We start from the raw sequence: 12,677 nt of genomic DNA on the forward strand, positions 1-12,677 counted from the left end.
GGCCCAGGCATGAGGACGTGGCCCCTGCAAAGCTGGCAGGCTTGCGAGGTAAGTCGGGGGCTGTGAGGTCCTCCGTGCGACCTCGCTCCTCTCAGTGTCCCCACCAGGGAGAAGAGGAGCTAATGACACTGACCTTGCCGCACACATGGCTTCTTGAAAAAGCCGATTCCAAGGGGAGGATGACTGTGGATGCTGTGACTTTTTCTTCTTCAAACAACCCTATATACAGCTTCCAGAGTAATTGCTTGTTCAAGTTTCAAGGAGCGACACCCATTCTTTTATTTATATGGTCACTAAATTTCCCTCCTGCCCTTACGTGGGCCGGGAGGGCTGGGCCTGTGGCCTGGCAGGACCAGCTTTCGGGTCTTCCTCACCTGGTTCCTGCCCCTAAGCCCATGGGAAACACAAAGCATTCCCTCACCATGTTGGCCTCTGAGACCAGACGCTGTCAGCTGGGGGTGACTCTGCCTTCCTTGCCAGGGCCCAGTAGGAACGTTTGGAGGTGTGTTTTGGTTGTCACTGTTGGGGGTAGGAAGTGCTCCTGGCACCCAGTGGCTAGAAGTCTGGGATCCTGCAATGCACAGGACAGTCCCCCACAACAGTCATCAGATCCCACACATAGGCAGTGCTGACCGTACCTGTGCCATTTGGGCTGCCTCAAATGGTCCCCTGGTTCCTGTGCCCAAAGCTGAGTGTGTCACTTACCTCGATGCATCAGGGCTTCCAATCCTATCATCAGAGGGGCCCAGAGACCTTTACGAGTTCAGATTCCCAGGTCTCGCTCCACACCTGCTGGGATGGGACCTATGGGGTCTACGGGAGTGAGGCCTGGGAATGCGGATTTCTAACAGCCTCTGCAGGGCATGTGGGGCATTCTGCCATGCAGTCAGGTGTAGGAGCCACCTCTGATTCTCCCCGGGAGCCCTCAGCACCCATGCTGTCTGCTGCTCATGGTGGTCACTCCGAGTCCACTCTGCCCTCCACATCGACAGAGAGCAGTGAGTGATTTATCTCCTGGACTAGACTATAAATCAAGGGAGGTCGCAGATCAGATTTGTTATTTCTGTGATATCTTTCTGACCCCGCGGACTGAACCACAGTCTCACAGATTGGCAGGAAGCCTGCAGGTGACAGGAACTGATTCTGTACGTGACAGACGAATGAGCTGCCAGAGCAGTGACTCCGAAACTGCTCTGTCCTCAGGAACTTTTTGGAGGCCCACAAGACCCAAACTCTTTTCTTTTTCTTTTTTTTTTAAGATTTTATTCATTTATTTGAGAGGTAGAGTTACAGACAGTGAGAGGGAGAGACAGAGAGAGAGGTCTTCCTTCCGTTGGTTCACTCCCCAGATGGCTGCAACGGCCGGAACTGTGCCTATCCGGAGCCAGGAGCTTCTTCCTGGTCTCCCACATGCGTGCAGGGGCCCAAGCCTTTGGGCCATCTTCTACTGCCTTCCCTGGCCACAGCAGAGAGCTAGATTGGAAGTGGAACAGCTGGGACTAGAGCCAGTGCCCGTATGGGATGCCGGTGCTGCAGGCGGAGAATTAACCTATTGCGCCACAGTGCCGGCTCCCTAAACTCTTTTCATAATAACACAAAAGCTGTTCTTTGCCTTTTCCACTCTCATTATCTCACGAGTGCCTGGTGGCTCTTTCCAGAAGCTACACGGTGTGTGATGGCAACAGACTGCAGGAGCAGATACGAGAATCTAGCTGTCTTTTCTTTCACTAGACATTAGAGAGATTTTCAGAAAGGAAAACAATCAAACTCTTTTCACTGATTTTTTAAATTGAAAATACATGTATTTCTCCCAAAAAATGTAATTTATGGGAGCTGGTATTGTGGCATAGTGGGTAAAGTTGCCCCTGCAATACCAGCATCCCACACAGTCAATGGTGTGTGTCCCAGCTACCCCAGTTCCAATCCAGCTCCCTGCTAAAGGCCTGGGAAAAGCAGCAGAAGATGGTCCAAGTGTTTGGGCTCTTGCTACCCACATGGGAGACCTGGATGAAACTCTTGGCTTCTGGCTTCAGCCTGGTCCAGCACTGGACATTGTGGCCATCTGGGGAGTGAACCAGCAAATAGAAGATCTTTGTCTGTCTCTCTTCGTGTCTGTCTGTCTCTGACTTTCTGTAATTCTTTCAAAATCAATGAATGAATCTTTAAAAAATTGCTGTTTATGTTAACATTCAATGGGTGTATTACTACTATTTTTTTAAAAAATTGACAAATATTTAAACATTTTTTTAGCTTTCATTTTTTCATATGGGAACTATAGACAGAGATAGTCCATAGCCACAGAAGTTCTTTGTGTTCCTCAATAACGTTTGGTCCTGAGACCAAAAGGTCTAAGAGCCACACTATAGCAACTCCTGGGTCGCAGATGTCCTCCAGTGATGGGTAGCTCACTACCTCACAGCCACAGTTGCTGTGTAGGGAAACACAGCAGGTGAGTGATGCTGGTGATTAGGATGGGGCTGTGGATGGAGGAGTCTCCTGGGGATGGGGGCAGTGCTGGGGCCAGAAGACAGCGTCTGAGCTATCAGCTTCTGAACACAAGAAGATCCTCAAAGCACAAGGGGAAGCTGAGATGCCAGGCTGTGTGGGACCCCAGCCTGCTCTCTGATTCGCTCGCAAACTCACCCGCAGGAAGGAGGGGAATCCCTGGCCGTAGTACCCAACGGCAAAGTAGTCTGGCTTCGGCCTGAGGACTTTCATGATGTTTTCATAGAATTTCGCCTGCTGAATCTGAAGGAAGAACACACAGTTGGTCACCACACAGGTGTGTATCTAAGACAGGTGTGTATCTAAGCTCAAAGAGGCTGACGTGTGGCGCAGTGGTTGAGATGCTACTTGGGATGCCTTCTACCCTCATCAGAGTACTTGGGCTTCAGTCCCAGCTCTGCTCCCAATTCCAGCTTCCTGCTAATGTATGTTTTCAGAGGCAGCTGGTGATGGCCCAAGTGGGTCCCTGCCACGTGTGCCAGAGATTCAAATTGAGTTCCAGCCTCCTGGTTTCAGCCCAGACTGTTGTGGGCATTTGGAGGGAGTGAATCATGAATTGGAAATCTCTCTTTCAAATCAATAAATATACAAATAACTATTTAAAAGAGGAAACAGGTAAGATATTATCATTATATCAGAACTAATATGCCAATTTAATATATTTGTGTATCTGTGGCTGCACCTACAATCACAACAGTAATAACTACATTCACAATCTACCTAGTACTCTGAATCACTCTACCTGCACCAGCTCATTTCCCTGTACCAGTACCATCCTAACAATCCCATTAGTATCTCCACTCTGCAGATAAAGACACATACAAGGCATGGAAGTGAGCCTAGACAGACGTCCAGTGGTCCCATCACCACCATTCTGTTCCCACCTCCACACATGCTTGGCTGTGTATTTATGAGACTATATGCATGGGTAAGTGTCTTTGCACATATAACATATTTCAACAATTCTTGCAGGCATTTTTCAGATTTTAGCATCTCTGAAAACAATTTGCATCTTCCTTTATATCTCATGGCATTTTACAAATGCGCTGGTCCTAGAGAAATCATGACATAACACATAAAAAGAATGGAGGGAATGCCATTTGGTGCAGAAGCAGTTAAGATGTCGTTTGAGAGATGCTTGCATCCCCTATTGGAGTGCTCGGGTTGGAATCCTGGCTTTGCTCCTGATTCCAACTTCCTGCTGATGCACACGCTGGGAGGCAGCAGATGATGGCCCAATTACTTGGGTCCCTGCCATCCACAGGGGAGACCCAGATTGCATTCTGGGCTCGTAACTTGAGCCTGGCCTGGCCCTGGTTGTTGCAGGCATTTGGGAAGTGAACCGGTGGATGAATGATCTCTGACTCTGCATGTCTGTCTCCGTTTCTCAGCCTTTCAAATAAAAGTTACAAAAAAGAACAGTGCCCCTTATAATCAATGGCATCTCCAGTTTGGTGCAGTATGAAGATACATGTGAATCTAGAGAGGCAGCTGTGTGACCGGGACTGAGGGCAGGGGTGTGCCTGTACATCGGTATGTGCCTGAGTGTGCACTGGGGGTTGTGTGTGAGTAACTGCACACACATGTGTGCCTGAGTGTGCACTGGGGGTTGTGTGTGAGTAACTGCACACACATGTGTGCCTGAGTGTGCACCGGGGGGTGTGTAACTGCACACACATGTGTGCCTGAGTGTGCACCAGGGGTTGTGTGTGAGTAACTGCACACACATGTGTGCCTGAGTGTGCACCGGGGGTTGTGTGTAACTGCACACACATGTGTGCCTGAGTGTGCACCGGGGGTTGTGTGTAACTGCACACACATGTGTGCCTGCATGTCTACAAAAACCCATGTGGGTGGATGCAAGGGGCAGATGTGAGGTGTGTGTTGATGCAAACACATGCCTAGACACATTTACACATAGAGCAAACAACTAATAGCTCAGTTGTTTTTAATAAAATCACCAAACCCTATCTCCCTCCTGCCACCCCCCCCCCAAAAAAAAAAAAAAAATCTCTGAATCCTCTCCTAACATTGCGACTTTCATTTTATAGTTTCCTGGAAATGGCTAGACTGGGCTCAGAAGGACTGGGGGGTCCTGGTGCCCAGACAGCCAGAAGATACATAGAGGGGTGTTGGGGAGGGAGTTGCCATTCTCCCTGCAGAGGCCAACTGCCCACCAAGGCCCAGTTCCTGCAGCACCTGCAGGGCAGGCTGGCTCCACCCACCCTGCACTCAACCCTCCAGATCTTAAGCAGGAAAATGCTGGTGGGAAGGGCCAGACTGGGAGCCTTTGAATGTGATGCATCGGTTCATCAGAAAGCACCAAGTTGTGTTTCCATTTAATTGGCTTGGTGATTTGTGACTTTTACTGCAAACATAGCACAGAGTTCATTTATTGGGTATGCAGCGGCTGTGGCGGCCCAGTGCCTGGCAGGTTCTCAGTGCTCCAGCAGTGGAACCATGACTGTGGAGTTTTCTCAGAACGCCTCCCTTTGGAAATAGTCCCAGACAGAGGGACCCAGCACGGCCTCGCTCCAGTCCCACTTCCACTCTCCCATTCCTCACACGCCTGGCCTCCTGCCCGTCTCCCAAGTCCCCAGCCCTCCCTGGGGGACACCTTACCAGGTTCTGGCTGAGCAGCTCATAGTCAAAGACTTCCATCTCGTACTGTTCCGCCAGCTCCTTGCACAGACTGATGGCCTCCTCCCACATCTGTAGGAAAGTCACAGAGACAGCGGTTAGGGGGACACCTCCAGGTTCCCAGAGCCCTGGCCGAGGAAGGGGCCCAGACCCGGCTGTGCCACCTGGGACTGAGCTGCAGCCTTTGTACTGACACAGACCTGCCCCACGCAGGGAGCTGGGGGCTTCCTGGAAAGGATGCTTTCTCCATCTTCCAACAGTAATTTCTTGACAAATAATGGAGCAGGTCTAGAGTAGGCTAAATCTTTTAGCACATGCCTCTGATGCTTCACGACCATGCTGAGAGCAACAAACCACACCTCATGCCCCAGGTGAGAAATGGAAGCTCGGAGAGCAAAGCAGGCTGGCCCAGGTCAAGTGCCCAGCAAGATGCGGGGCCAGGATGCACACCCAGGCATGTGACTCGGTTCCCTGACTGATGAGCGCTTAAAAAATGAAGCCCTTGGGGTTGGCGCTGTGGCATAATGGGCTGGGCCTCCACCTCTGGCACTGGCATCCCATATGGGCACTGGTTCAGGTGCCAGCTACCCCTCTTCTGATCCAGCTCTCTGCTATGGCCTGGGAAAGCAGTAGAAGATGGACCAAGTACTTGTGCCCCTGTACCCATGTGGGAGACCTGGAATAAGCTGCTGCTGGCTCCTGGCTTCGGATCACCCCAGCTCCAGCTGTTGCGACCATTTGGGGAGTGAACCAACAGATGGAAGACCATTCTCTCTGTCTCTCTGTCTGAAACTCTACCTCTCAAATAAATAAAAAATAAAATTTTAAAAAATTGAAGTCCTTGATCGCTTCAGCTCCTCCAGTGTACAAGCTGGACCCATTTTCCAAAGAGAAATGGCTCACAGAGGAATGAACAAGTGGTCCAGGGTCAGAGGGTTTCTGGGGATGGAGCTGGGGCCACACTGGGCTCTCTGGAGGCTCTGCTCAGGGATCTCTGCACTTTGCCAAATCCAGCATTTCTTAATGGATGATGTGGGGTGTGGGAGTGAGAGCACAGGGCCCAGAGAGGTAGAGCTAGAGGAGATACTAGAGTACTGTAAGACAAGAGTCAGACATATTTTAGTGGATTTTTTCCATCTTTGAAAACAAATTCCAAGAAGACAAAACCTGGGTATAAAGAATGGTTTTTCTCTATTCTATCCTCTGGCAGAAGCCAAGATCATCCCACTATCATAGAGCTAAGGGGTTGAGAAGCCTCTGCAGAGACGTGGGGAGATACAGGACAGACTCAAGATCTGCCCACCTGGGGCGATACCCACTCCAGTTCACATTTGACTTAACATGGAGAAAGCCCCTAAATGGAGAAGCTGGGGGAGGCGAGGGAGAACAGAGGGGAGGTTGCCAAAATGCAGTGGGAGCTGTGTAGCAAAAGTGCTCTCACATCCAAGTATAAAAATAAATAAAACCAAGGGCTGAGTGGAGGAGCCTCAGCTGCAAACCCACAGACAGTGTAGTGAGCCGCACAAAGATGCTTTATGTGCCACAGGGAAGCAAATCTCCAGGCTGGCCTGGGCTTTCCTCTTCACCCTGAACAAGAGGGTTCTGGTAATATCCCTAGGTAGGCGCAAGAGTAGGCTTTTGGCAGTTTCACACCATGATAGGGACAGGGAGCAGAAGTGCTCTCCACAGGGGTTAGGAGATCAGCAAGAGACCAGGGCAGCAGGCCAGAGGCTGAGGATCTCCTCCCAGTCCTGCCAGGTGGCCACAGGGCCCTTGGAGAGCTGTTGATCTCTTGGAGTCTCGTACATCCATGGCGCAGCGAGTGCCTGGTTCTGGGCATGGTGTGGTATGCAGTGATGGAGCAGATACAAAGATGGATAAGGAGCTGGCATTACAACACAAAGGGTTAAACTCGTGCTTGCAACGCTGGCATTCCATATTGGGCTGGTTCCGTACTGGAACACTGGTTTGAGTCTTGGCTGCTCTGCTTCCAATCCAGCTCACTCCCAATGAGCCTGGGATGGCAGTGGAAGATAGCCTAAGTGATTTGGTCTCTGCCCCATGTGAGAGCCCCAGATGGAATTTTGGCTCCTACTTCCAGCCTGGCACAGACCTGACTATGTGGTCATTTGAAGAATGAACCAACAGATGAAGATTCTCTCTCTCTCTCTCTTTGTGTGTGTGTGTGTGTGTGTGTGTGACTCTTTCAAATAAATAAATAAATCTTTCTAAACAAAAGATGAACAAGATACAGTCTCTGATGCTGCAGAACATAAGTGGAAAAGGCATCAAAAGATGGGTTTTGATGGGTGTAGAAGAGTCAACCAGGTGATGACAAGATGGACTGGTGGAGTAGAAAGCCCTCATGCATTGCTGGAGCAGTTAGTCTCCCTGAGGGGGTGTGGGAAAGGAAAGCTGAAAGAAGGTCATTCTAGAAGCTTCCACAGCAGTAGCTTTCAGGGTGTGCTGCACTCATCTTCCCCTTGCAGGGTTTTTGGCACTACCCCAACCCCTTCCCTCTTCCTCATGTCCCCTTGCACAATACTAAAGGACCTTGCTTAGTAACGATCACGAGTGTCATGTCAGCTTTGCCAACTCGATGCTAAATTCTTTTGAGGGTGGATTCACGCCATTTTCTGTTTGCTCAACATGGAATGGGCTGAACTGAATACCTAGCTGAGGACAAAACCAGCATATACTTTGGGGGCTGTCACAGTGCAACTGACTTTCCTAGCTAGCTGATAAACAGGAAGCCTGCCTAGCCACCCACCGGGGCAGAAGGTCCAGGGGATGGGAGAGTCTCTGCCCTCAAGAGGCTTGTAATAGTAAATTCTGAAAACAGCCTTCCCCAGTTGATCAACCCTGGGGAATTTATTCGCTTGTCTACAGACATTACCTCATTTTATCTTTCCAGGGAAGGTGGGGGGATCAGGACTAAGACCCAGGCAATGAACTGCAGTGACAGGACCGAGCAAAATGGAGTGTTAAATTACATCCTGATGAATTGTAAGAGTCTTGCAATTAGAGGCAAGGCAGGACTGTAGCTGAGCCTGAGGACTTGTGAAAGGCTTGAGAGAGGAAGTGGCAGAGTAGGGCCAAAAGGACGATAATTAAAATTTAACAAGATAGAACTGTGTACCGGTTCCTATGTGAGGTGCTCTACATGCATTTTCTCACCTAATTTTCACAGTAGAACTGGGAATTAGGTATCATGGGTATCTCACTGTTATGGAGGGGAACTGGAATCTCTGAGACTCCAGTTGTGGGTGGTAGAGAAGCAAGGATTGAAGGCCAGGTGTCTGGCTCCAGAGCCTGGGCTCTTGGCCTCCATGCCATGTCTCCTACAGGATGAATGCCAACACTGGAGACTAGAGCTGGGCAGCAGCCGGTCTGGACAGTCTCTTGACAAACTCAATCCAGTGACCTTGCTGTTGAAGGGTCAAAGGTGGTACCTGTCACTTGTCCACTCACTCCACTCACTGCTCCAGCATACAGTCCCTGGGCTTTGTCCTTGAGGCTCTGTTCTAGACACTGAGCTTTTGGCAGTAGGCAAGATGGGCTCCATTCTTAAGGCATTCTCAAGAGGGGAGCCAGACAGCAATCAAGTCAAAGCCAAATGAATGAAGTGATGTGTGATGGAAGCAATGAGGGTGACTCAAGGCAGGGATGCTGCTGCTTTGCTGGGTAGTGGTCAGGGAAGATCCCCTCGAGGATCTGACATCTGAGCAAAGCCCTGAGCAGTGAGAGGAGCCAGCCTGCCAGTGGGAAGCTGTGGAGGAGGAATGCTCCAAGCTTGAAAAAGCAAAAACAGAGGCCTTGAGGTTGGAAAGAGCTCGCCATTGAGTTTGCAAACAAGAGGAAATCTGGCAGGACGGAAATGAGAGCAGTCAGGGCAGGAGCCTATTCCTTTGTACATTTTTTATTTCTTTTTTAAAGATTTTATTTACTTATTTGAGAGGTAGAGTTACAGAGAGAGACAGATGGACAGAAAGGTCTTCCATTCGCTGGTTCACTCCCCAAATGGCTACAATGGCTGGAGCTGGGCAGAACCGAAGCCAGGAGCCAGGAGCTTCTTCCTGATCTCCCATGTAGGTGCAGGGGCCCAAACACTTGGGCCATCTTCTACTGCTTTCCCAGGCCGTGAGCAGAGAGTTGGATCGGAAGTATTGGAAGGGAAGCAGCTGGGACTTGAACCAGTGCCCATATGGCTTGCCAGCACCGCAGGCAGAGGTTTAGTTCATTACACCCCAGCGCCGGCCCCAAAATTTTTATTTCTTTATTTTTATTTTATTTTAGAGAGAGAGAGAAAGATAGAGACAGAGATCTCCCATTTGCTGGTTTACTCCTTAAACGCCTGCATTAGCTGGGGCTGGGCTATGCCAAAGCCAGGAAACCAGAACTCAATCTAGGTCTCCAACATGGGTATAGGGACCCAAATATTTGGGTCATCACTTGCTGCTTCCTAGGTTCCCAGTAGCAGGAAGCTGGATCAGAAGTGGAGTAGTCATGGGGCCAGTATCGTGGTACAATCAGTTAAGCCAATGCCTACAATATTAGCATCCTATTATTAGAGCTCCCATTCGAGTTCTGGCTGCTCCACATCTGATCCACTTCTCTGCTAGTGTGCCTGGGAAAGCAGTGGAAGATGGCCCAAATGCTTGGGCCCCTGAACTGAAGTAGGAGACCTGGATGAAGTTCAATGTTCCTGGCTTCAGCCTGGCCCAGCTCCAACCCTTGTGGTTATTTGAAGAGTGAACCAATGGATGGAAGGTATGTGTGCGTTTGTGTGTGTGTGTGTGTATCTCCCTCTCCTTATTCAAATGAATAAAAATTAATCTTTAAAAAAACCTGAAGATGTTTAGTAGCCGAGACTCAAACCAGGCACTCTGACATGGGATGTGGGCATCCCAAGTGGTGATTTAACCACTGTGCCAAATGTCCATCCTATTCTAAGAAGAGTGAGACCCACTGAGATGATAGTAAGCAGGAGAATGGCATGATCCAATACGTGTTTTTGATTAGTCTATTTCTTGCATGCAGGATGATCCACTGGGGTGACAGAGGAAGCACGGAAACTGCTTAGGATCCACTGCAGTGCCAATGTGAGTGACGCTGATGCCTTGAATAGAGGTGGCAGGAATGGACATACGGAGAGGGTGGAGAAAAGTGATCAGATTGGGACAGTGACCAATCCAGGATACCTGGTGATGGATTGGCCTTAGAGAATAGGAAACAAGTGTCCTTCCCAGTGGCTGGGGCACCCACAGGGTGAGGAGGGGCAGGGACACATTACCTTTCCTTTGTCAAAGTAGCCTATGATGGTCTCGTAGAGCGACTCCTTCAGCTGCCGGTGGGTCTGAGGGTACTGCTGGCCCGTCTGCATGACCTGTGATGCACACTGCTCATCTGACCACTGCAAAGAGCGGACACAGGGAGTCACACAGGGCTGAGGGGCTGCCAAGGGCAGGTGTCATCCCAGGACTAGAGGTAGAAACTAGCCTCTGTCCTCCCCTTCTCTCCCAAACTTGGCTCACTGCTAGAAACTCGGGGTGCCACTGGGCAGCTACTCTCTTGGGGGATGAGTACCCACTGACATCCCAGAATGGACAAATGCATGAATGTGAGATGTTGGGACCATGCTGTGGAGGAGCGAGATGAAGCCCTGCCAATCACCCTCTGCTGGCTTCCCCACTGCCCTGGTGTCAGTGACCACACACAGAGATGCTGAGCTGTGAGTCCACTTGCCAGGTGCCGCCTGGTTATTGCTAAGCAATGCTTCTCTGCTCTCCACTGGCTGGTAGCATTTTTTCCAAACTCACATTAGACAAGCTCCCAGCTCTTCAAAAGACAAAGGAAATCATTCTGACTTTGTCCAGGGATAGCAAAGTTTTCAAGAGAAGGAAAACAGCTCAGCAGGCATGCTAATGATTTACTGCTGATAACAGGATGGTGCATAAAACTGCACGACACATCTCGGGGGTTTACTGTGGCTCAATGTGAAGGTCACTCAGACCCTGATGTGATCAGGTTAAGCGGTCACTGCAGAGTAGCAGTCTGCCAGGTCGCCTTTGAGAGTAGCAGGTCAAACAAATTTATTTGGAAGATTTTTTTGGAATGTTTGGTGGAAACCTCAGGGGGTGGCTAGCCTGAACCCCCTTCACTCAAAGGTACAGTACCTTGAGAAGCCAAGTGTGGAGAAGGAGTGTGTAGGCGGCCTCTGTGTAGTTATCACAGTCCAGGTGGAGGTCACGGAGCTTGTACAGGTACCTGTTTGGGGGAAAACGAGCTGAGTTATCAAGTGCAATGACAAGGAAGCATCTGGTAGGGACAGGAAGGACCACAGGTCACTAGAGCGGCCAGGCCCTTCTGCAGGCCACCAGAGAGTCCTCCACACTGGCTCTCCAGTCCTGTTGGGTGTGGGTGACAACGACAGAACCTCGCAATTGGTGAGCACTCAGTATGTTCCAGCGACTGTGCTAAATGCTTTAAATGCCCCAGATCACTTGATCCTCATGACAACCCCAGGAGATGGATCTGTTTGGGATTCCCACTTTTCTTTCAGATAAGGAAACCAAGGCCCGGAGAAGTCAGCTACCAGCCTAGCCCACATCCAGCTTGGTTCGGAAGGGTCTGGCCAATGCAGGGTGACAGGTCGGGAAAATCAAGGAAGCGGGGGGAAGTAATTTGTCTGAAGTCACGTGCTACTGAACAGAAGAACTGGGACGTGACGCCTACTCCCTTGCTGTGTGATTCTGGGAGCGTAAACAGGCTGTGACAACTCTGAAGGGTGGCTCCCACCCTCTCTTCAGCGTTCTCAGAAAGTACATTTTCTGGTGACAAAAGGAAGAAGATCAAGGGTTACAGAATGACTGTTCACAGAGAGCCTTCAGCAGTCAACAGGGAGAGTCCACTATTCAACCACTGTCTCCTTGCAAAGTGACATTGCAGCTCTAGACCCCAGAGTCTAGGCGGGTATCAATGACAGGAACAAAGAAGGGGAGCTTTGGTAAATCCTTAAATAATTGATCTGCAGTAGATATTAAGCGGCAGTGAATTAACTTCTTTGTACCTCAGTTTGCTCATCTGTGACCAGGCAACTTAGAAAGTTTCTCTGCAAATAAAGGCCCGTGCCGACCACATGTGACATCAAAGGCTCCGCGAGTGCCAGCTAGCACTGCTAGACTAGTAATGCAGTAGCCTGTAGCTGGCACTGAACACGGACAGCTGTTAGCTGTTACCATTGTGAACTAGGTCCTCCTACAAAGCACTCCCGCCACTGTTAGCCCCAGGTTCCAGAGCCAGATAACCATGGCTCTGGTGCCGTGCATGTGATTAGCAGCGTTTATTTCAACCCAAGTCTTGGTGATCTGGTAAACGGAAGGTGCCTGTGTCTTTCTCCTGGGGCGAGAGATGATCTTGAACTCCTGGGCTGTACCAGGCATGAAAGAGAAAATCCTGGCAAAAGCAGACACCTTTCATGGGGTAGGGGGTGATGCCTAGGAGGAGACAGGCGCAGATCAGATCACCAAACA

General features: G+C 50.0%; 1 protein-coding gene across 1 annotated transcript in view; it reads right to left on the bottom strand.

The window, feature by feature from the left end:
* Positions 1-12,677, bottom strand: part of DOCK2 (dedicator of cytokinesis 2) — a 439,395-nt gene that overhangs the window by 28,085 nt on the left and 398,633 nt on the right. Inside the window, exons 37-40 of the mRNA XM_062189655.1 lie at positions 11,322-11,412; positions 10,439-10,558; positions 5,128-5,217; positions 2,644-2,748 (exon numbers count right to left, since the gene is read on the bottom strand). Coding sequence (XP_062045639.1) covers positions 2,644-2,748; positions 5,128-5,217; positions 10,439-10,558; positions 11,322-11,412 — 406 coding nt within the window. The remainder of the gene's footprint in view (positions 1-2,643; positions 2,749-5,127; positions 5,218-10,438; positions 10,559-11,321; positions 11,413-12,677) is intronic.

This window comes from Lepus europaeus, chromosome 4 (assembly GCF_033115175.1).
Source record: "Lepus europaeus isolate LE1 chromosome 4, mLepTim1.pri, whole genome shotgun sequence".
Taxonomy (NCBI): Eukaryota; Metazoa; Chordata; class Mammalia; order Lagomorpha; family Leporidae; genus Lepus; species Lepus europaeus.